This window comes from Hakea prostrata, chromosome 3 (assembly GCF_041222555.1).
Source record: "Hakea prostrata isolate BN-2017 chromosome 3, UWA_Hpros_2, whole genome shotgun sequence".
NCBI classification, from domain to species: domain Eukaryota; kingdom Viridiplantae; phylum Streptophyta; class Magnoliopsida; order Proteales; family Proteaceae; genus Hakea; species Hakea prostrata.
In genome coordinates this window covers 4,678,647-4,703,394 of record NC_142602.1, presented here as the reverse complement: position 1 = coordinate 4,703,394, position 24,748 = coordinate 4,678,647, and the positions used below count along the sequence as shown (strand labels likewise).

At 38.0% G+C, this 24,748-nt stretch overlaps 3 protein-coding genes and 1 pseudogene across 9 annotated transcripts; 2 read left to right on the top strand and 2 right to left on the bottom strand.

Moving 5' to 3' along the window:
- Positions 1-1,167: 1,167 nt before the first annotated feature.
- On the bottom strand, positions 1,168-3,517 carry LOC149020205 (chorismate mutase 1, chloroplastic-like). The gene is made up of 6 exons (XM_089148309.1): positions 2,885-3,517; positions 2,524-2,776; positions 2,344-2,433; positions 2,002-2,145; positions 1,829-1,921; positions 1,168-1,734 (listed from the first exon to the last, which is right to left on the bottom strand). Exons 1-6 carry the CDS (start codon positions 3,106-3,108, stop codon positions 1,498-1,500), a joined length of 1,041 nt encoding a protein of 346 aa, XP_089004435.1. The 5' UTR covers positions 3,109-3,517; the 3' UTR covers positions 1,168-1,497.
- A 3,111-nt stretch (positions 3,518-6,628) lies between these two features.
- LOC149020204 (pentatricopeptide repeat-containing protein At3g29230 pseudogene) lies at positions 6,629-14,959 on the top strand (annotated as a pseudogene). Of its 3 annotated transcripts, XR_016172168.1 has the most exons (3): positions 6,629-11,827; positions 12,657-12,818; positions 12,897-14,959. The product of XR_016172168.1 is annotated as a pentatricopeptide repeat-containing protein At3g29230 pseudogene, transcript variant X3 (transcript). The 3 variants fall into 3 exon arrangements; XR_016172166.1 differs by having other exon boundaries at positions 12,657-14,959; XR_016172167.1 differs by having other exon boundaries at positions 6,629-9,570; positions 12,622-14,944.
- A 1,025-nt stretch (positions 14,960-15,984) lies between these two features.
- Positions 15,985-20,854, top strand: LOC149020203 (putative LRR receptor-like serine/threonine-protein kinase At1g74360). The gene is made up of 4 exons (XM_089146821.1): positions 15,985-16,192; positions 16,297-19,527; positions 19,710-19,799; positions 20,745-20,854. Exons 1-4 carry the CDS (start codon positions 16,144-16,146, stop codon positions 20,852-20,854), a joined length of 3,480 nt encoding a protein of 1,159 aa, XP_089002947.1. The 5' UTR covers positions 15,985-16,143.
- On the bottom strand, positions 19,683-24,509 carry LOC149020202 (uncharacterized). Of its 4 annotated transcripts, none has more exons than XR_016172165.1 (4): positions 24,375-24,509; positions 24,050-24,143; positions 22,334-23,862; positions 19,683-20,697 (listed from the first exon to the last, which is right to left on the bottom strand). XR_016172165.1 is itself a non-coding variant. In XM_089148308.1 (4 exons), exons 2-4 carry the CDS (start codon positions 24,085-24,087, stop codon positions 22,946-22,948), a joined length of 606 nt encoding a protein of 201 aa, XP_089004434.1. In that variant the 5' UTR covers positions 24,088-24,143; positions 24,375-24,509; the 3' UTR covers positions 21,409-22,945. The 4 variants fall into 4 exon arrangements, 3 of the variants coding, with proteins under 3 accessions (XP_089004434.1, XP_089004432.1, XP_089004433.1); XM_089148308.1 differs by lacking the exon at positions 19,683-20,697 and having other exon boundaries at positions 21,409-22,949; positions 23,299-23,862; XM_089148306.1 differs by lacking the exon at positions 19,683-20,697 and having other exon boundaries at positions 21,410-23,862.
- Positions 24,510-24,748: the final 239 nt, after the last annotated feature.

Here is a 24,748-nt window from a genome sequence, read left to right as displayed (position 1 = left end):
CATTTTTCAATATTAGACTACCAACGAAATCCCATGTGGTTGAAAGGTAATTTACCCCTCATTGTCATCATGTGATGAAACAAATATCTCTTACCAAGCAGGCAATTGCTTTCTATGTGCTGGCAATGTGGTTTTCGTTAAACCTGTAAACGGATTGCATTTGACTAGGATATATACACCATTCTCTGAATCCGAATATGATAACCAAAACTACTATTCAAATTCAACCCCATATCTAGCGAAAATTTGCATTAAGTATCCGAATTCGAATCTGGAACTTTATCACATGTCCGATAAACTATTCGATTATTGATTGTTGACTGCCATTGAAAAAAAAATGATTTATGATTTTCCAGTTAATGGTTAACGGTTCTGAATTTGATTACCAACCATTTTTAGAGAAAAAAAAAAGGTCTAATACTTTACTCTAATCGAATAAATTTTTATCTAGATATTTATCCGATTTAATAAGCAACTTTTCTGAACAAAAAGATCATTATCTGATGGACCTGATCAGCCCTTTGCGATGATTAAGAGAAAGTATCATATGTTGGGATCACTTTTTTTGCTAGAAATGTATGACTTTAGAACTAGAGTTATTTTACAAATGTACAGAACAAACCCATTCTTGTTGCATTTCGTTTCCAATGGATCCAAAAAATGGTATGTTTCATGACCTTGTATTGTTATTGTTTGGTGTTTTTAATTATTTTATGCAATCTTAGCTTGCTTTTATTCTTACATAACAAAACATGCAAAATTATTGGCTCTTTTGTTCCTTTCTTGGCAGGAAAGAAGCCCATGATATAATATTGGAAAAGAGTCTTCTTTGCCACTGGCATATATATCGGAATACACAGACTATTATATATAAGACCATGGAGAGTCAAACTCTAACTTCTTCACTGTGAGGTAATAGTCATTGCTAACTAAGCCAAACCCTTTAATGTTAAGATGTAAAAATCCTTAAAACTGAAAATATTTATGGTAATATTTGTAAGGTGAGACATAAATTTATCATCAACTGTGTTACCCATACAGAAAATGTTGTTAAAAAAAAAAAAAAAAAACAAAACAAATATAGAAGCACCAAGTCAAAGTGACACAATACTCAGATACTTGTATATTAAGCAAAATTTATGAATTATGTTACATACTTGACTGGTAATTGAGCATATAAAAGGTGCTCTTTAAAACTACTGACCAAAGCCTTCATACATATTTGTATATGAAAGTGAAATTAATACCAAAAAGCATGATGATATATTGGCTAGGCCAACAAATCGAAAGGAAAGCAAAAATAAAGAATACTTTCTTTCCCTTTTTCACTTTGATCAAGATATTAATGATCTTCTACACTGTTGCTATCTAGGTCTCCTCTAGCTAGCACTCAGTATTGCTAAAGTTATCTTGCTGTCATACTTTCTTATATACAACTAATAAAGTCTTACTATCTTTTTTTTTTTTTTTTTTTTTTTTTTTGTTTTTTTTTTATTGTCAACTCAACCTTGCCAACAAGTACTGTACTTGAACTTCCTTAGTCAAAGGCATGATCCAGTCTCCATAGAGATCCACAACTAAATTTGGTTGGATTTTGTAAACTGGATCATTTCCAACAATCTTTCCATTGAGTCTGATCTCCTGCCCATATGTTCTGGTTTTTTTCTCAACCCTGTTCTTGACTGCAATTTCCACATTCTCATCTGTTAGCAAAGCCAGGATTGTTTCTGAGTCCTGAAAACCAAACAGCCAAAACCCACTCTCAGCAAAAGGTATAACTTCTTAAAAATTAATTACAGGAAGATGAAATGCAGAACAAGAAGCATACCTGTGCTCTAATAGCAGGCTCATAGGTACTTGGGGAAGCTCGGAATTTTGCCTCTGCTACACAGTTTCCAAAATGGATTCTCTTTGAGATAGCCTAAAATCATATTTAGTTAAGGATCAAGTTTGGAATAAAATCTGACAAATGGATGAAAGGATGGGGCCTGAATTGCTTACCTGTAGACAAGAACTGTCACAAGCAACAGTAGCTCCATAGTTACCATCATCACCTTCTTTAACCAGTTTTGGAATGAGGTTGATGAAGTACATGTCCCAGATTTTCTGGTTTATATTGATGGGCTTCACACACGCATTCACAGCCTGTTTGGGAAAATAATGAATTCATGGTTGATTCACGGAAAAATCCCAGACCCAAATCTAAAAATGTTCTTGGAGTACTACTTCAGTTTCACAATTAAACCCAGAAAGATCAATCACTATATTTGGCTATAAAAACAGCTCGTAAGAATCCCAGGTTCAGTGACTGTTTAAACTCAAGACACCAAACATAATTTCTACCTGTGGGTAGTTCAGATCAGCTGGCAAGTTTGCATTTGGTGACACTTGCGGATAGAAAGGATGCTCATCCGGGCTCTGGTATCTGCCAACCTATGTTGAATGAAAAATATAGATGAAACAAAAACGAATGTGACACCAACGTCAATCTTTTTCTTCTGGAAATTAGACAAATTTTTTTACCGATTTGTGAAGATGTTCAGTTTGCTTGACCATGAACTCAACCAATGAACCTTGGAATCCATTCAGGGAGAATGCTTTCGGATCATATGATCCAGCATTACTAAGATACTGAGCCCTTTCAAACAAACAAAATATTATGGTATCTTCAAGACGTATCAAAAAATTTCTTGCACGATCCAGGGTCACGGCTCCAGAGTAATCGAGTCTGTTCGTCTTCAGCTTATCCTCCCATTTAGAAAGAACGGAGTTATCACTGAGCATCAGGAGAAGGATAAGTAGAAATTCATTAAAAAAATCCAACATCACAAGCTTATCAAATTCAACAAAATAGACAAAGAACACTAAAAAGAATTGTGGGTACATTGAGCAAGCATTTGGCAAATGGCGGATCTCTTTTTTTCCCTTTTCTGCAAACCCGGCATCAGAAGAGAAAGAAGCTTGAGCACAGAGAACAAGTCTTTTGGGTTGCCATAATTGTAGAAATCTGAGGGAATGCCACAAAGGTCGGGTGAGGAAAATGGAGTTGGGCGAAGGAACAGTTGTAGAAGTGGAAAGACTGAATGAGTTTGAGAGCTTCACATCCATGGAAAGACTGAATGAGTTTGAGAGCTTCAAATACAATTTGTTACTGCAAATTGACGGAGAGCAAATCCAAAAACAGCGCTACGCAGAATGTCCCTAAAACAGAGCTCTGTAGAATTTCCCAAAAACAGAGCTCTGCAGAATGTTTTTACTTCTTATGTTCCCTCTCTCTCTCTGATTTTCTTTTTATTTGTAAGAGTAGAGAGTGACAAGAAACTTGGATCAAACATTCGTTGACGGGAAGAGAAACGGAAACGAATCTAAACAGAGAATTTCAAAGAATGGTCAGAACTGAGGGACCGAAATTTTGACTGCTAAATTGTAAACCTTCAACACCTAACTTCTTATCTAAACTGCCTTTGAACATCTAATGTATATCTAAAGTTTAAACCCGTTTTTTCTATTTGTGGAAATAAACTGTAAACTAACATCAAAATCCCTCGTGCATTTTAAAACGGTGATGCCTCCTCGTAGGAGTTGGGTTTATTTTTTCCCCTAATTTTTTGGAATTAAGTCCGCGAATTTTTATTTTTTATTTTTTATTTTTTATTTTTGGGTAAACAGCACTTCATTCGGAGAACTAAAGAAAATACAGAAACAACTGTATGAACACACATAGTTTGAACCGAACCAAGGAGCGGAAAGTGACCAAACTATCGTACATGTAATAGACAGGGTCATCCAAGCTAAGGGTTGGGTTAAGCCCAAAAAGGGTCACGCTCAAAGAACCTTTAGAACAAAGACTGTAGCAACTACAAAAGCAAAGAAATACAACACACCTCAAGGGCGGACATACAACACCCGCATATGGGGACATACAAAACGCCTCAAAGGCGTACACAAAACTCCTACAGTTGGAGCGATGGTAGCAACGAAAGTGCAAAGAAGGTTCGGACCTGCCATATAGGCGTACCTATCAAGCTCGATGCAGAAGCACTTGTACCCAGATCTGGAGTTGTTCTGCGTGTACTCAACGCGAGTTTTTACTCAGCTTGACCACATCTTAGGTAGTTTTTACATAAAATTTAAACTAGTAAATACTCACATGAGCTTTTTGCTTATATTTTGATTAGGTTGAAGATTATCGAATATTAATTTTTAATGTTAATGCATGGTTCCAGTCAAATAATTACTATATTTTCATTTTCTGATGGAAATTCTGGGTTGCAAGAAATTCTACTCTATTTTCATCTTTAATTCTACCCTATTTTATCATTGCTTGTTGGGTATCATAATAAACAAGTAAAATATAATGTTTCAAATCCCTCAAAAAAAAGGGGTAAATATCACTTACCTCCCCTCTTAGCCAGACAAATAGCACTTACACCCCTCTTAGTTGAATAATATCGCTTACCTCCCATCTTACCTAGCAAATATATCAAACACCTCCTCTCTGTTAACATTTTTTGTTAAATTTAACTTTTACCGTTAAATATGTTTCTAAAACCCAAAACTATTATTGGCTAAAATATTTTTTTATTTTACACCCTAAATTGCCGTAATCACCCTAATAGTTAAAATACTAAATTACCCTTAATTAAAATAATTATTAAAAACCAAAGCTAAAATCCAAATTATCTTTTGTTATTAAAATCCCAACATACCCTTTTTTTTTAAATAATAATTATCAAACAATTAAAAAAAATCAAAATATTAGTACGTGTTTAATTTTATAAACATACCCTTTCATTTTTATTTGCATTTTTAATTTTATTTGATAGTAGTAGGTATTTTTTTAATTGTTTAATAAAAAAATTTTAAAAAAAGAATGGCATGTTGGGCTTTTAATAATTAAAGATAATTTGGATTTTTAATAATTACTTTAATTGAAGGTAATTTAGTATTTTAACAAGGGTAGTTTGGAGTTTTAGAAAAATATTTAACGGTAAAAATTAAATTTAACTTAGAAAGTTAACAGATGGGAGGTGTTTGATATATTTACTAGGTAAGATGGGAGGTAAGCGATATTATCCAACTAAGAAGGAGTGTAAGTGCTATTTGTCTAGCTAAGAGGGGAGGTAAGTGATATTTACCCCAAAAAAATGTGTTCCAAATTTAAATAAATATAAAAAGAAAATATGTTTGAAAGGTGTGTTATTATATATCTTATTATTGTATATGTTGTCTAAGGTTTAATATCATATTGTTTCACATTTGTTGTCTGCACATACAAGATTACTATTTGCTACCCAAAAAAAAAGAAACCACTCAACAATCAGCCATTTTCTAATATCATAAGACAAGATTGAGGAAAATTAAACAAAACGTAAAACATAACATTCCCAGTGTAGTGGTAACCACATCAGTAACCAATATAAGTCTATGGTTATAACATAAATAGTTGGTAAATGAGTAGAAGTGCGAACCATAATACGACGAAGACACAACGAATCCATACGCGTCAAAGAACAAGTCTATAATAGGCCACAAACAAGAACCGAAGCTAATACCTTACCAATAATAATAAAAATAAATAAATAATAATACCAAATGAGGCTTCACCCTACATTGCTTGAGATGTCAATTCGTTGCCTGAACTCTGAAGGGGGTACAAGAGAGATCAACTTCAATAGGTTCTCTTCATCGACTTGAAAAAGAAAAGTGGAGTTTCTTTTGTTGTCTAATGGTATCTTGATCAATCCCTCCCTATCCTCTTCTTCCCATTGGAAACACATTTTTTTGCCGCAAATCCCACCTCTTAAAGGCCGAGAAATCAACATCCAGCAAATTAAGCTACTTGAATCAGATTTTGGGTAGCAAAGTGGAAGAAGGCATTCTGTTGATACCCATTTGACTGCTTTCCTCTTAGTTGTCAGTATTCGCTTTCTAATCTTTTCCTTCTTACTTTTAAGAGAATAACAGAATAGCAATTATCAAGCATGGTGAAAGAACAAGGTGAACAAAATAATGAACAAAGAACATTGATAATAAATTCGGGAAAACCCACAATTAACTGATTAAAACGGAGAAGCGTGAGAGTCAATTGGCAACTAAGAAACTAACACACAAAGTTGAAAAGTTTAGTTTAATTTAATGGATTGACCTAAGCAGCACTGATTGTGAAACAACAGAGAAGTGTGAGTATCATAGATCAGGTGTGTTGTTTTGTAATGTTGGGGTGTGTAGCTTGTCACTTTTGTCCAGCTTTTAAGGGGTTCGGTGGGTAGTTTCAGGTTATTTGTGAAGGTACATGTCAATTAAGAAAGGATATTTTGGTCAACTAATTTGCTTACCACAGGTATTGGAGGTTTTCCTTTTATATAGTAGTATGATAATATGATATAAAACAGGACTTTATCTCCGTACTCCAATATGATTTGAACTCTTTTTTTATTTTTGGAATGATGTTCATCAGGCCAGCTTGCGCATACCACGACTACATCATCAACACGCTTTTAATATAATTAATATAGGCAGAGCTTGGCTCCTGGCCCCTAGGGGATTGGATCTCTGACCTCGTATGTGGAAACGTTGGGCTGTGATCCTACTCTCACGTCCTTTCTTCTTTATTTTTCTGATAAAACGAAAACTTATCCGTATTATGGTGTTGCGGACGGAACAAGCTCGTCGTCCAACGCAGATTTTTTTTTGTTTGGACGAAAAAAAAGCTGCGTTGGACGCGAGCTTGACTGCAGCACTATGGTGAGTATGGAGGGAACAGTCGCAGGTGCTGAATATCCCAGATGATAGGAAGAACTCTTCAAGGAACGCTTGACTGATCTATCGTCGATGACAGCAGTTGGATAAGGAAGAGGTTATCGCCTTCAATGGTTAGATAATGAAACCCTAGATTCTTTGCCAAGATCAGAGCTTCTCTGATAGCGAAAGCTTCCACCGATAGCGAATCATATGCACAGAAACTAGAGGCAAACGCAAAGATAAGCTTTCCTTCACTGTTTCTTCCAATTCCATTCCACCGGAGCCTGCTTTATCTTCTTCTTTGAAAAACCATCCATCTGGCTTGCGTTTCTGTAAATTATTCATAGCCAATCTCTGTGATTCATGTCTTACACTTTAGCAGCGGCAGATACAATTTCAGTGTCGACTGCCATTCGAACTCCAAAGTGGGTCTCAAGACGACGACTGTTTGAACAAAAGCTCGGGGAGCTCCAAAACTACTCCAACATCAGCGAATTGAAGCAACTTCTTGCCCAAATTTTCAAAGCCAATCTCCACCAAGATCCTTTTGTGACACCAAAGCTTGTTACTGCTTTTTCTCGATGTCGCCAAATGGTATTAGCAATGAATGTATTCAGTCAAATTCAGGAACCAAATATAGTTCTTTACAATGCTCTCATTAGAGCCTTCACCCAAAACTCCCAGCCCTCTTTAGCCTTCTCTATCTTCTTGGATATGCAGAAGAACGGCGTGCATCCTGACAATTTCACCTACCCATTTCTTCTCAAGGCCTGTTGTGGTCGATTTGGTCTTCGCCAAGTCCAAATGATCCATTCTCATATTGAGAAATTTGGTTTCTATGCTGATATCTTTGTGCCTAATTCTCTGATTGACAGTTACTCCAAGTGTGGGGCTTCTGGTGTGGCTGCTGCGAGGATTCTGTTTGCAGCAATGGAAGATCGGGATGTCGTTTCCTGGAATTCCATGACTGCTGCGCTGGCAAGATCCGGTGATATGAGTGCAGCTCGTCGGCTTTTCGATGAAATGCCTCACAAAGATACTGTAAGTTGGAACACCGTCATTGATGGGTATGTTAAGGCCGGGGAAATGAACACAGCCTTTGAGTTGTTTGAGAATATGCCTGAAAGAAATGTTGTCTCTTGGTCCACAATGATATCTGGTTATAGCAAGGTTGGGGACATGGACATGGCAAAGCTGTTGTTTGATAAGATGCCTGTCAAGAATCTGGTTGCCTGGACAGTCATAATATCTGGCTATGCTGTGAAGGGACTTGCCAAGGAGGCATTTACACTGTACAATGAAATGGAGAGTGCTGGATTCGAGCCTGATGATGGTACTCTAATTAGCATCTTGGCTGCTTGTGCTGAATCTGGTTTATATAGTTTGGGTAAGAAGGTTCACAACTCAGTTGAGAGGAGTAAACTGATATGTAGTACTCAAGTGTGCAATGCAGTAATTGATATGTATGCCAAATGTGGGAACTTACAAAAAGCATTTAGAGTTTTTGAAGGGATGGTTGAAAGGGATGTTGTGTCTTGGAATGCCATCATCCAAGGAATGGCTATGCATGGGCTTAGTGGGAGGGCTCTCCAGATCTTCTCAAGGATGAAACAAGAAGGTTTTGTACCTGATGGAATCACTTTCATTGGTGTATTGTGTGCTTGTACCCATGGGGGTTTTGTTGAAGAGGGCCGACGTTACTTCTTTGCAATGGAGGAAGACTTCGGGATTGTTCCCCAAATTGAGCATTATGGATGCATGATCGACCTTTTTGGAAGAGGGGGGCATTTAGAGGAAGCATTTGAGTTTATCAAGAACATGCCCGTGGAGCCAAATGCAATCATCTGGGGCACCCTTTTGGTGGCATGTCGAATGCATAACAATGTGGGACTTGCGGAAGAGGTAGTTGAACATCTTGTAAAGTTTGCACCCTCAGATGCAGGGAACTATGCAGTCTTGTCTAATATATATGCGGCAGCAGGCCACTGGGGTGATGTTGCTAAGGTGAGGTTGCAAATGAAAAATACAGGATCCCGTAAGCCACCTGGAGCTAGTTATATTGAGTTAGATGATGAGGTTCATGAATTTACAGTGCAAGATAGATCACACCCTGAAGCAGAAAGAATATATAACATGATAGATAGATTGGGTCAGCATCTTAAGCAAGTTAATTATGTTCCCAAGGAGCATTTTTAAATTGTGATGTGAGAACTCCCCTTCAATGGGCCCCAGTTGTGGAAGCAATATCAGAGCAGCATTTTTGCGTAAAGCTTGCACTGAACTTTGCCTGTTGGAGGGCAGAGGAGATGGGAGAAGTTAAAACAAAACTGTACACTACTAAGGCATTCATTCATGAGAAAAGGGCAATGAAAATGTCTCCCCATAGGTGGTCAGAAGTTGTCTTTTTCTAATAAATATAATTAGACATTGATGATGCGTTTGGTTACCTGATTCCATGAATTTCAAATCCATGGAATCATGATTTGGTTTTTAAAAACTGTTTGGCTAACAAACATCCATGGGTTCAGGAATCCCTGGAATCCTCACTTTTGCCCAAAAATTGGAATCCTGGGATTCAAGGGTTTGAGATGGAATCCAGGGATTCCCCATAGTATATAAGCCCATGAATACCTGGATTCATTTCTATCGGGCCTAAACATCCAAATCTTGCAACAGACTGAGTCTCTTCTTCCACGAGAAACCTTTGATGACACAGAGTTTCTTTGAGGGAGGGAGCTGTGAGAGACGCTTCAACAGAGGGTGAAACTGCGATGGAAGAGAGCTGAAACCTCTTTCTTCGAGAGACAGAGCTCCATCCATGGAGAGGTATGTTGATCTCCGGACTCTCTTTCACTCTCCTTCGAACTTTCAAATGTTAAGATCATGCCTCTTTCTCACTTTACTGTTTCAGTTTGAAATGCTCCACTGGTTTTAATCCCAAGTCTCGATAATCCCCGCAAATATTTGGTATTTTTGTGCTATGAATTTAAAGCTGTGTTGAGAGGATTTTGATTCATTAGCGCTTTCTATTTTCATGTATAAAACCATTTTCTAGTTAGTAGTAGTGTGTTTAGATTCCAACATTGTCTGAGTCCAGTTGCAAACATCACATGCTTGGTGTGATTTTAATTTTGATTTCTGAGAGACTTTATGTTGAATTTCATTGAGAGTTTAGAGTTAGCTGTCTCCTTTGAACTCTCGGTTCCGGTCTTTCATTATCAGTGAATATGGCTGTTCTCTTTTGTGTTGGTGCGATTGATTGTTCTCTTTGCTTTCTTGCTTTCATGTCCCTTTTGTTGTAATTTTGGTCGAAATTCTTTCTTTTGTATCATTCTTGCTAAAGGTCAAAAGAAAAGGGCGAACCTCATGCCAAAGGCTGACGCACAAGCAAAGTCTCCCCCCGGGGGGGGGGGATGCAGTTTTTGTATGCAGTCTTAGCCCAACTGTTTTTGTTGAGGGGCTCTTTTGATTGCGAAAGGTCAAGCACATAAAGCATATTTGATTCACTGATTCTGCAACAAACATTACTACCTTAGTCACTGGAGGACAATTCAGATATTGCCATCGCCCCAATTCCTGAGAGAGATTAGCCAAAAGAAACCCACAAAACCCAGTTCTACTTTGAAGCATCCATTGTTATCTCCTTTATCCTTCTCCTTTCAGCTTCTTCGAGGATCCTTTTCTGCTCTTTACTTCTCTCTTCATTTCCTCTGCTTGATAAAAAATTAAAGATTATGAGAAACCTTTCTTCCCATATTCAGAGATGAAAATCCTTGTTCCATGATTTTATTTTAGGTTTGTGTGTGTTGGTTGAGACCTCTTAACATAATTTTGCTGTGTGTTTGGAAATATAGTTGGTTTTTCTTTTTTGATGATTTGAAGCAATTGGACAGTCAGTCTTCTGGATATGCTGTAAATATAGTTGGCTTTGTTTTTTCATGACTTTAGCTAATGTTAATCTAAATTGTTCTGAACTCAATCTTATATTATATGCATTCAGCTAGAGTGAGTTCATTTCTCTTCTATCATGTTTAGGTAGTTTTCTATAAAATGTTATGCTGTTATGCTGAAATCTGCACTGTAATGGCCGAAATCTGTAGTACTCAATATTCATTTCCATGATGGTCAAATCTGTACTAAAAGTTATCAACCATATATGGAATATGAAATATGATCTATGAACCTAATTCATCTGAATCCCCCAAAATGAACTCAATCCATCCTGTATGGTAAATAGCTGTTGGTTGATTTGGTTCTCCATTTCATACTGAGAAGTGAGAACCTAGTGAATTATTTGTTCTATATTACTCGTTTGACCCATTCAGTTATTCTATTATTGTTTATGCTTCAAAATAAACAGTAAGTTTTGAACCCCTCCTCCCCCCCCCCCCCCCCCCCAAAAAAAAAAAAAAAAAAAGAAGAAGTAAGAAAAAGAAAGTTAGTTCCGTGGATGTTTTGTTGTTGGAGTTTGGACTTTAATATTATATGTCTAAGACCATGAGAATATATAAATATATAATTTAACAGGAAAAATTTATTGGCGTTGAGAGAGAAAATGGAGAACATAGGAGGCTAATGTTGACTTGTGAGGCTGGAACAAGAAATACAGATGAAAAAAAAATTGAATATGGGTTGACACTGTGAATTCAAGAGGAAATACATACATAGTAGCTAAGAGAGAAACAGAAATCTGATAACTTCTCAGGATAAAACAGTTACATGAGAAGTGCTTCTTTTGATACTTCATTCCCTTTTTTCTTTACTTTTTTCTGCTGGAAGAACAGGTGCAAGGGGATCATAAGAGGGAGGGTATATGATAATAAGAATATTCAAAATCTTCATCTTCCCTTCCCTATGCTGTTATGCTGTGTATCTACTAATCTGTTGCTACTAAAGTGAATAAATGATTGATTTATTGATTATAGTTGACACTTGACACTACAAGTCTGCAACAACTAATCTGCTGCCTCTCTTTCTCTCTCTCTCTAACTAAATATATACTATATAACCTGATAGCCTGGTTGTAATTCTCTTGTATGTAATGATCTTCAAATCAAATTGTGCAACTGTTAGTATAAATTATGTAGTTTTCTCATTTTGTAGATGGTCAAACATGCCTCTTGCAGTCTGATTCCATTTGAGTTTGATATGGGGATTATTGGGTGGATTAAGAATGTCTGCATTTTCACTAGATGGAGTAAAAATGGCGGTTTTTAGGAAGAGAAATGATAATGGAGCTTCCTATAGTCCTCGGGTACATTGGCGCTGAATACAGCACCCTATTTTTATCTGAAATATGAAGAGAAAAAAAACTAATTTAAGTTAGAATTTGTTGACCTTTTTTTCTGGGGGTGTTAAGTTGTTTTAATTTGTTGCTTGGGGATGTTCATGGCCAAAGATGTCTTTTGTTCCATTAATGAACTGGAATTTCTAGTCTATGACCTTTCAATCTGATGGGGGTGGAGGGAAGAATAAGTATCTGGAAGGTGTCAAGGAGTTTTCTTGATGGTATTATCGATGGTATTGTGTTGCTACTCAAAGTTGTAAAGAATTGATGTTAGAAATTTATATCTACAGTTTGATATTTTTATTTCTCTTATTGTAAAATGACCCATGGCTAGGTGAGTTCTAGGAGATCACCCTAAATTTGACAAGGGTTTTGCCTATGTCGGGCTGGATCATGTATGTCAGCTTAGATCCTGGCCTCACTCACCCTAATTTTAGAATGGGTTTTGCCCATGTTGGGCTGGATCTTGGCCTCACTCCTCACCTTGGAGTTATGTTGAAAGATTCTATTTAGCTTCTTTCTATAATCTTGTGTTTAATAGATGATTTTTGCAAGTTGATTTGCCTAATCACTTATTAACTCAAATCCAGTTGGAGCCAAGTGGCAGTATGCTGAGGAGACTGAGGTAGAAACACCTTCAAGTGGTAGTATCCTACTACCCGTTGGGCCAGCACCACAACATCCATGTTACTCTTTATCAATTTAATGATGCGACGGGAATGGATTGTGCTGGTTTACGCTTGGGTGAGTTTTCAAGCGTTGCTGATGAGATCCAGAAATTGCCAAGGTAAGTCACTCAAAATATTACGTCTTTTTCTTTGTTATTATTTCTTAACAGTTTTAACAGTTTTTAAGACTAATTCAGGATGGATTCATTTTACATATTCACGATAACCAAACAGTATTCAGGATGATTCCATACGATCGGCTCATTTCGTTGAATCAGGTAACCAAATGCATCATAAACACATCTATATAATTAATTCTGAGCAATAGAAGTACATAATAGGCATATGGCTAGGCCTCTTGGTCCTAGGAGATTTGAACTTTGTTTGATTTCTTACTTGGAGCTGTTGGGTTTTTTTACCAACCACTCCTTTGAGTTAAGTTTTCACAATAATGTATATTAAACATATACAAAGGGAGAGCCAAACCCAGCTTGCTTTGAGCTCACCAGTGCTGAAAAATGTAACCACTTAGCCTTGGGCCGGGCTAGCTTAGGATGAGCCCTGGAACCCAGGCCCAGGTTTTCAACAATTTGGGTAGGTCTCCCGTCTCCACCACAGTAAATAGTATTATTATGTTTATTAATTTTTTTTCGGTCAGTCAGTAAATAGTGTTCTCTGTGCCCTAGCTTTACCCTAATCTTGAACCCTGGGGCGAAGCTAAGATTTTACATTGAAGGAGGCTAAGTACCAATATTTCACAAAAAAAATAATGATTTATCTATTCATTGTATTTGTCATTAAAAATTTTTTTTTCCAATTGGGGTGTCATGTATTGATATTTCACACATGTAAAGATGGCTAATAAAAAAATGGGGAGAGGAAAATTTAGAAAAAAAATTAAGAAAAGGTGTTAATATTTCACATATGGAAAGAGGAGGTTGGAGGGGAAATTTTCAAAAAAATTGGGGGACAGGGGTTGCGCTGGCCATGAGGTACTTGTTCATCGCTTGAACCTACCTGATTAGGCGAAATGAAGAACTCAACCCTGACAAGAAAATAACAAAACACATCCACGATTCTATGTTTTTATCCTACATTTATCAAAAATATACTAGCAGTAGGGTCGAGTACTCGAGTTGAAGATGACTTGTTCAAAGGTTCAATCCTTGCCCAACCTTGACCTTCATTTATGACTAAAATATTATATATATGGACCTTACCTGATGACCATCGTTTTGAACTTGTGTGTTATTCCAAGTTAAGACAGATTAAAATAGATTCAAACCATCCATGAGAACCAAGCTTTCATCTACACACGTTCAAAGTCAGTTTCCAAGTCCTTGGTTACAGCTTTCTTCATTCAATCGAAAGAAATAAGTTATAGTTTTCCCCTTCTCCAAGCAATTGTAATGAGACATTTGTTTTTCAAAATGTTCAAACAGGCCAAATGCCTCGTCAAGCATATTCTCTGCGTCCACGTCTTTGTGCCGAGGAGCTAGACCATCTGATTCATCTGATTCATCCATCCGTGGTTGGACCAATGAACGCACAAAGAACTGGACGCAGGAGATCTAGATCCACCTTCGACCATAGTTTTGCTCACAAGCTCCTAGCCACATTGTAGTTATGATGGACACTCTCTTTGGTATTTATCAAACAAGCATCATTACTGAATTTGTTTTTTCTTCTCTGTTTTTGGGAACAGAGGTTGGCTCAGGCCAGTTTACATGCACATTGACTTATTTCTCAAGGAAATAACTATACTTTATCCCTGCTGAACAAAATTCAAACTCTCACCTCGTAGGCGAAGAGCATGTATGTTTTTTCCAATTAATTGCACCAGAGTTTCATCTTGGGCGGTGCGTGTAGACTCTGTAGATTCTGACTATTATATATATAATCTGACGTAAACACTTAGTTTTCATGAGAGTAATAAAGAAAAAAGGTAAGACAAAAGCAGCGTTCTTGTTCTTGTGGAAATTAATAAATTAACCTTGGATTCCTGATGTAACTCAACATGTATGTATGGTCAAGGAAGGAAAATGAATACTCGATTAACCTTTGATTCTACAAAGGTATTCAAACTTATATCTTAGTTGTTGGGAATGGGGATCAACTATGAATTAGAAGAATCAAAGTGATGACTCCACTAAGCTAACCCTCATTTTAAAAGAACAAGCTTAGACCAGATTTTCTTCAGTGAGCTCAAACTTCAAACAGATTACAACAGGACCTATGTACGGGTGCATGGGTCATCAGCCTAATGAGTTTCTCTCATGAGTTTTTTTTTCCTTGAAAATTAAAAAAAAAACACAAGAAATTTATCAATGAAAAGTTGTTCAGTCAAGGTCACGGATTCGACACTCCCCTAATATAAAACTACTAATTCACAAGAAAAAAAGGAAAACATAAAAGTGGCTAATCTATTCCATCACCTCACTTGGAACATAGATATATCGAGAATTTTTGTTTCCTTTCACGTAATTGTGCTCCTTTCTAATTCTTTTCAAATTTTCAAAAAGGATCCTTATATAGCCTTCTTTATACTCATTGATCCGGTCCAAATCTACTAGACAAGCCCCTATTTCGATGGTGCACATCTAACAAAAATATAAAGATTCTAAAATAAAGAGATCCTATTATCTATTGCATATATGTTCATGCTTAGCTGTTCCAACAAATTTATGATGATTTTGATCATTCATATCATGGACCCAAATGATTATCAAATTTCTTTGATTCTTTCCAAAATGACATTCTAGGGTTATTTTCTTTTCTTTTTTTTGGCGTAGATTGTATTATGTTCAAGTAAATCATTTCTCTGTTATTAATAATGCTGATGATATAATCCCAATTAAGGAAAAAATTAGGAATAAAACAAGATTGAATCCAAGGAGAGTTACCATTTTTAGGATCGCCGAGTCGTATCGGAAACTGCTGTGAGCCTGTGAGTGATCGAAACGGCCGATTCGATTTGGAGTTTGATAACCATGAACAGTTTTTTTGTTGCTTTGCTTTTGGTTAGAATAACCATGGACAGTTTGAAGGTAGAGGACTTCTGTTCTAACCGTAAACGCAAGAGATCAAGGAGAGTCAAAATGGGCGGCGCCGCGGCGGGCGGAATTGGAATTGCTTTTCCTTCTCCTCTGAGGACCATTGAAAGATCTGTATAACAGATGAGATTCAAACTCTCACTCCTTGAAGATTATCTTCTAAATTTGAAAATACAGAAGATATATGGAAACATTACTCACACTGTGATTCGCGTATTTATTTTGGGTCACGGTCGGTGAACGCCAGCACTCCAATTTCTTCATTCTATGCAAAATGATGTTTTCTCCATGCGGCAACCAAGAATTGTAGGGAACGAAGAACAACTGCACCGCAACTGAAACAAAAAAAGAAAAAAAAAAAAAAGAAGAACAACTGCACCGCAACTGAAACATGTCGGAATGGTGGTGGTGGTTGATGTTGTTCTTGATATTAATAGCAGGTGCCCCACAAAAATTCCTTCTTTTATTCGATTTTCTGCTCATATGAACTCCATTAATGAATAATGACAATTTCTATTCTCTACAAATTCTTCTTCCCTTCCAGGTCAGGCAGTTGGTGGAAGCTCTCTACAGAGCGACAAAGAAGCCCTGCTTCAACTGAAGACATTTCTTCAAGATAGCAATCGATTCTACAGAGGCAGATACGTGGGGTGGAACAACAATTCCTCTCCTTGTGAATGGTCTGGGATTACTTGCAGAGACAATGATTCACGGGTCATTGGAATTGATCTCTCCAACTCCAATATCTCAGGCAAGATGTTTGATAACTTTTCTCATGTAACTGAGCTTTCAAAATTGGATCTTTCCAAGAACACAATTGGTGGGTCCGTCCATCATTATCTGAACAGTTGCAAGAATCTAAGATATCTAAATCTCTCTGAGAATATCCTTGAAGGAGAGCTCAATCTTACTGCACTGACCAGACTAGAAACACTCGACATCACAAGTAATCGATTCTATGGTGGAATTCGATTTAATTTCCCAGCACTCTGCAACAACTTGGTTACTCTAAACATTTCTGAGAACAATTTCACAGGCAGGATTGATGATTGCTTTGATGGATGCCTGAAGTTGCAAAATCTCGACCTCAGTGATAACCATTTCACTGGCGAAGTATGGTTGGGGTTACAGAGGTTAGTATGGTTCTCTGCATCGAAGAACAACATAACTGGAGAAGTTCCTGGCTCAATTTTCACAGAGAACTGTACTCTGCAATTTCTGGATTTATCGAGGAACGACTTCAATGGGTCGATTCCCAAAGAGATATCCAAGTGCAAGCATTTGTATTTTCTGAACCTGGAAAGTAACAGATTCACTGGGGTTACTCCATCCGAGATTGGGTTGCTATCAAATCTTGAAACTCTGATATTGGGGAAGAACCTTTTATCAAGAGAAATTCCAGAATCATTGCTGAACTTGAGTAATTTAGCATTTCTCGATTACAGCCGGAACTATTTCGGAGGAGAAATACAGGTAATCTTCGGAAAATTCGAGCGGCTACAATATCTTATATTGTATGGGAATAACTACACCGGAGGATTAATCACATCAGGAGTTCTCAAGTTGCCAAAACTTGTTCGATTAGATCTCAGTAACAACCAGTTCACTGGTCCGCTACCAGTTGAATTATTTGAAATGCGGAAGCTGAAGTATTTGCTCCTTGCTTTCAATCAATTCAATGGAAGCATTCCGTTGGAATTCGGTAATTTCTCTGCAATCCAAGCATTAGATTTCTCCTACAATAGACTTACAGGGAGGATTCCTCCAACGATCGGAAAATTAAGCTCTCTTTTAATATTGATGCTCTCGAACAATTCACTTACAGGGGAAATACCACATGAGATTGGGAATTGCAGTAGTCTATTATGGCTAAACCTCTCAAACAATCAGTTATCAGGGACGATTCCTTCTGAGATATCAAATATTGCCAAAAACCCTACACCAACATTCGAATCAAATAGGGGTGACAGTAGGGCTCCGTTCAGTTCTGGACAGTGTATGGCAATGAAGCGGTGTATACCGGCGAATTACCCTCCTTTCAGTTTTGTGTATTCTCAGTTCACATTGAAGAAATGCAGAAGAATCTGGGATTCATTAATCAAGGGTTATGGAGTCTTCCCAATCTGTACGGCTAATTCGTCGGTTCGAACTCTACAAATCAGTGGTTATATTCAGCTCACAGGAAACCATTTCTCTGGAAAGCTACCACCAGAAATCGCTAGGTTGCAGAATTTTAGTCTTCTTCATGTGGGTAACAACAATTTCTCTGGAGAATTCTCTGGTGAGATTGCAAAAATGCCTCTGATGGTTCTGAATGTCTCTTACAATGGATTCTCTGGTGAAATACCTTCCGAAATCGGCGACATCAAGTGTTTGGAGCAACTGGATTTGTCCCACAACAATTTCTCAGGCGAGTTCCCTACAAGCTTGAACAAATTGTCTGAACTGAACAGATTCAATGTTTCATACAACCCACTAATCACCGGCGTAATTCCATCGACCGGACAATTGGCCACGTTCGAGAACGATTCATTCATCTGTGACCGTCTGTTGATTCTTCCGGATTTCATGTACGGCAACAACCAAGCAAGACATAATCAACATTCAGGCAACAGCAAAACAAATCATTCATCGAGAAAGCGAAAGAAATCCACGATTGTTATTGTGTTATTGGCTCTCACACCGGTTGTACTATCGAGTGGGATTTTGCTGCTCAGCATGTGTATCGCCTTCTACACCCTATTAAACCCATTGACAACGTCTCCGTCTCCATTAGAGGGCTTAGATTTAAGCTCAGCCGATTCAACACCAAAAGCGATGGATGATGTCAACGTAATTCACAAGAAGGCATTCACTTACAACGATTTAAAGACGGCCACCGGGAATTTTTTGCCGGAAAGAATCATCGGCCATGGTGGATTTGGCACTGTTTATCGTGGGGTTTTGCCTGATGGGAGAGAAGTTGCAGTCAAGAAGCTAAAGAGAGAAAGCTTGGAAGTGAAGAAAGAATTCAAAGCCGAAATGGAGGCATTGGGTTGCAACGGTACCGATTGGCCGCATCCGAATCTCGTGACGCTTTACGGTTGGTGCGTTCATGGAAAGGAGAACCTGTTAGTCTACGAGTACGTGGATGGTGGGAGCTTGGAGGATTTCATTACGGATAGGGACAGGCTGACGTGGCACATGCGTATCAACGTGGCGACTGACGTGGCACGTGCGCTGGTTTATCTACACCATGACTGTTCCCCACCCATCCTACACAGGGACATGAAAGCTAGTAATGTGTTGTTAGATAAGAGAGGGAGGGTGCTTGTGACCGATTTCGGGCTGGCTAGGCTGGTGGACACCGACAAGAGCCACGTCAGCACTATGGTAGCGGGAACGGTTGGGTACGTGGCGCCGGAGTACTGGAATACGTGGCGGGCAACGACGAATGGTGATGTTTACAGTTTTGGGGTGTTGGCAATGGAGCTGGCAACGGCGAGGTGGGCCATTGATGGAGGAGACGAATGCTTGATTGACTGGGCTAGAAGGGTTGTAGGTCATGAAAGTGGGGATGATGACGGGCTGGGCTGGAATGTTTTGGTTCTTTTGGGGTTTAGGCCTAGCGAGGGTGCGAAGGAGATGTTCGAGCTTCTACGCGTTGGCATGCGCTGCGCTGCTGAAGATCCACAAGATAGACCCAATATGAAGGAAGTTCTGGGAATGCTGGTTAAACTTGAGAAACAACCTAAAGATTATGGTAGCCTTGGAGCTTGCATCACCTTTCCGTCAGGGGAGAAGAATATGCTTCCTTAACGGTTTTTGACCACTATTAGGATGGGCTCACTAAATTTTCATTTCTCAACTATTTTTAATATAAAACTAAAGAGCCCATGTTAATTATGTAGTTAAAAACTGTCAGAGGAGCACACTGGAGGTGATCCACACTCTAATTTTGAACCTGCTTCATCTCCTAAGTTGTTCCTATGGAGACCTTGAAGCTCTCCATTCAGCTTTTTAAGAAGAATGGGGATTTTCATATTCTCCAATGTTACGAGTCTTTCTGTACATAATAAAGACAACCCAGAAGATTGTACTGTATATGTATGTATATGTATCTTTGTTCATTGAAGCACAAAATTTACCATCCAAACCTTTGTTTATCAGAATAAAAAGAATGAAATGATTAGCATTCTACATTTTATTAACAATACATACAAGTGTAATCATGTAAAATTGAAGAGTCCGATCCTTTCTTCTCCTTTCTCCGGTCCTCAAATGCAAAATGGAAAATGTGTATAATAACTCAAAGTTGGAGTTTTTGAAGAAATGGGTGCCAAGGATGTCACCCATTCACAGACCTTAATAATCAACCGCTCCATGAATTTCTCAGCATTATCAGATGCATTGTTTAAGTACCTAACCAGATCAAGCTTAATATCCTGGCCCTGCAAATAGATTTATTCTTGATGTTAAACCAGTCTTCCTTCACCACAGCTTTTGAATCTGTCAGCACCAAGTGATCCTTCCCATACAGCTCTATCAAACTGCTCTCTTCCTGCTTTTCCTTATATTCCACATACTCCAAACCCATTTCCCTAGATGACATTACTTCTCTAAGGAGGAAGACTTGGGTATTGTTCTCCAACTTAAAAACAAAGAATGCATGACCGACCTTCTTGGACATGGTACATGGTGATTACTTAAAGGAAGCAGTTGACTTTACCAAGATAATGCTTGCAGAGCCTAATGCAATCGCACCCTTTTGTTGGCATGTTGAATTCATAATAATGTTGGACTTGCGGAAGAGGTAGTTGAACATCTTGTAAAGTTTTGCACCCTCATATTCAGGGAACTATGCAATCTAGCTTGTCTAATATTTTTGCATCAGCATGCCACTGGGCTGGATGAAGTTGCTATATGGTGAGGTTGCAAGTGAAAAATACAGAATCCTCAAAGCCACCTGGAGGTAGTTATATTGAGTTGATAATGAGGTTCATGAATTTACAGTGCAAGATAGATCACATCCTGAATCAGAAATTATATACAACATGCTAGATAGATTGGGTCAGCAACTTAAGCAAGCTGGCATGTTCATAAGGTGCATTCATCAACTGTGACATGAGAACTCCCATCGAAATGGTGCTCAGTTGTGGATGCAATATCAGAGCAGCATTTTGGTGTAAGTACTGCAGTGACTTGCCTACTAGAGGGCAGAGCACATTAGAGAAGTTAAAACAAACACCTCTAGGTACAAAGGCATCTTTTTCTATAAAGGAATATATTACATATGACATTAGCATGAGTTGAACCCACGACATCTTCACGATGCGTTGGTCTTACCAACCGAACAATCCTACGTTGGCAAATTGACTTTTTCTAATGAGAAATATAATTAAAACATTTTAGAGGCTTCTATAGAACTAATTCAAGACAATGAAAGTTGTTTAACTAGACAACAACAATACTATGATCTCCATTTGCAAAAATCTCCAACTATTTACCAAGAAAATACGAAAATTTGATATTACCCTCCCCCTCTGAATTTAAATGATCCTTTTTTATCTAAAATATGAAGAAGATAAATTTCTTCAAAATTAACCTCTCCCTCTCAAACTGTAATTCCATAAAAATAAAATAAATAAATAAATAAACTATTATTAAAATATCAAACAAAATATTCTATCTAAAATATATATATATACACAAAATCATTCAGCAGATGAAGGAAATTTATTTTTCTGGAAGCAAAAAATGCGAATAAACCCTCTTGGGCCTGGAGATGTTTGCTGATGATATGTAGGAAGGTTCTGCTAGATGGGCTCAATAGACATCTGGGACAGCAAATGGATGCAATCTCTTCCCTCTTTTGGTGGAAAACAAGTTCTCAGGGAACGGCCTGGGTAGAATATGATCAAAAGAAACATCCCTGCTGATCCATGTTGCAAGAGGAGTGGGTGGCTTCTAGAGACAGCAACCTCACCCATTCAGTCCCATTAGGAGAGGCCCCTAAGTTAACTCGCATTTTGGAGCTTTGGAGCAGTAAGAATTTTGCATCTACGAGTATTAGTGAAGTGATGAAACTATCACCCTCCAAATGACTCTCCTACCGGCTGTATTGGTTTTATCGTAAGAGACTCAAATGCCAGTCCCTGATTTGCAGTAAAAGAGCCCATGGCATTGACTACAGCTCTCATGGGTGAGGCCTTGGCGGAGAGGGCTGGGCTGTATCACTGAAGTTTCAGAATGCGTGGTGGAATTACCTTGTTTATACCTGTTTAGCATGTTGGTAGACAACTCTTACAGCTCATGTAAATTCAAGTTTTGCATAAAGTTTCATTATACTACACGCAAATTACATAAAGCTAGGGTATTCTCAATATGATTAGATTGACAACAAAATATGTTGTTCATATTTGATTCTTTTGTGACATCTACTGTGAAAAGGCAAAGTCTTTTAAATATGACAGCCAAAGGAAAGCCATGTAGCATGAAAGACAAACTTTGAAAAAACAGACAGGAAATGGAAAAAAAAAGTTATGTTTTGCATTTTTCAGGAGAACAGAATATAATGAAGGCCATAGAAAATGGATTCTTACCAGCCCATCGCATCATAGGTGCCTGCAATATTGCCATAAACTCCACATGTATGAGGATTAATGCCATACCATAGTGAATGGACTTCTATTTTTTCTGGGCAGCAGCTGGGAAAGGAGAAATGGGCCATGGTGGGGGCAAATACAGGTGTATGGTAGCTAGTTTCAAAAGAGTAAACCTAACTAATGGTTCACTTAACATTGGAGTAGTGTTGAGGTGACAAGCATGGATCCAACCAGAGCAATAGACAAGCAGAATGTTTGGATTTAGTGGATGAAAAGAAACTACAGTCAACCCTAATAAACGAGGAGACAGAAGAGAGGATGATATTGACAATTGATGTCTCAGAAACCATCTGCAATCCTGTGGATGATAAACCCATATCTTCAAAGAATCTCTTCCATAACAATAATTCAACCCTACCACTTGGAGTAAACCGTCGACAGACTCACCCATGCCAGCATTAAACAAGTAGATCGGGTCGTCGCATGGAACGCTAATCATCTCTATGACAGCAGGATTATGCTCCTCCTCCTCCTCCTCCTTTGTATCATTACACATAATGATAGCTCTAAGTTCAAAAGTACCAAGCGTCCAGTAAATAGCTCCTTTTATCACCTGGGCATGGAAATTGTATATAGAATACGATGAGAAACACTTATAAGTATCAACACTTACGGTCACAGTGGATAACCGCCATTCCCCAGTGTGGGAGGAGAAAGTCTCCAACTCAATGATATTATCATTGGATTTGGATTTGGATAGAGAAGCCTGCAGACGCACAACTTTGTATCCTTCATCATCATAATTATCATCACTACTGGATCCAACAACCAGAGCTACACAGTCTCTCCCAATCCCCGGGCAGGACTCCGTTTTAGCATGATAGTCAAATTGCCGCCGGCTCTGATTAGGGGAATAAGGAAGCAAGTAACCAAGCTTGGTGAGGGGATTGTAGATGTAGTACCTTGTGGCATGTTGGTAGAAGAACCGACACCTGCTATTTCGATTCTCATTGGGGCACGTCCAGGGAAGCAAAAGTGACTTATTCCGATGGCTGACAAAACAGAGTAAAAGGCCATTTGAAGAAGGGATGAAGTATCTAAACTCATCATCACCCACAATTCCAATTCCAATTCCAATTCCTATTCCTCCATTGACGACATCAGAGTCCACTTTCACTCGCACTCCCTTCCCAAACTTAATATTATTACTGGAATTCGTTACACTACTCTTGGCCTCGACCAAGAAAGACCAAGTCTTACTCCGAAAGCTCAGAGAGGAGTAGTAGTTGTCCCGTGGGGTACTGAAGAAGTATAAGGGCCCAGGATCCATTTTGTTACTCTCGATTACTTTAGCACGGAAATAATCTTTTGAGATAAGCTGGTGCCATCTCTTTGACACACATTTGAATCTAAAAATTGATTTTAGGGGCAAACGAGCAAGAATCTCTACAAGAACATCATCGCTGCTACAACGTTCCAAGGAGAAGACATCACCGACTCCTCTTCCTCTTCCTCTTCCTCTTCCTCTAAGAATCAATAATCAATCAAAACGATAAGGAGATAAAATGAAGGATATAAATGTACACAGAAGGCAATTGAAATAGCTACCTATGGATCTATTACAAACAACGTAATATTTGAAAAAATAAATAAATAAAATAAAATAACAACCTAGAATACCCTAATTCTGAAATGCAGTGGCTGAAAATTTACCGCTTGGGTCTTTGGATGATTTCACAATTTTCTACCATATTTCACTCCAATGGTTTAGAAGGATGTTGGTTGCAGGGAAATGTTCCTCAGAGTGCTGTAGAATCAATCCAAATCCAATGTTAGTGTTTCACCAGAAAATGGGAAAATCAAATCGTAGAAAACTTGGTTCAATTTGAGCACCCAAACAACATTTGCTGTTAACAGAATAATTGTCGAGATCATAAAACCCTAAATTTCGTAAAAATAATAAGAGAATGCAAACAGCGAGGATAGAAAGAAAGTGAAATGGACAGTAAGCAGGAAAAGAAAACGGAAAAAAAGTCACCTTCGAGAGCTGAAAAATCCACCTTCCGTTGGATCAAGTGTTCAATCTCTCCTTTCTTTCTTTCTGTAATCGAATCAGAAATGAATCCAGTGAAGAAGAACCGCCAACAGCGGCGTCTAGTTATGATTTTCAAATATTAAAGGGTAAATATTACCTCCCCTCTTAGCTGGACAAATAGCACTTACACCCCCTCTTAACTAGATAATATCACTTACTTCTCCTCTTACCTAGTAAAGTTATAAAATGTCCCCCTTTAAATACTTTTCTAAAGTTCTAAATTATCCTAAATTAAAAAGATATTTTAGTTTAAATTTCAAATTACCCTCGAATACTATTATTATTAGAATTCCAAAATACCTTTGGGACCTGTTTGG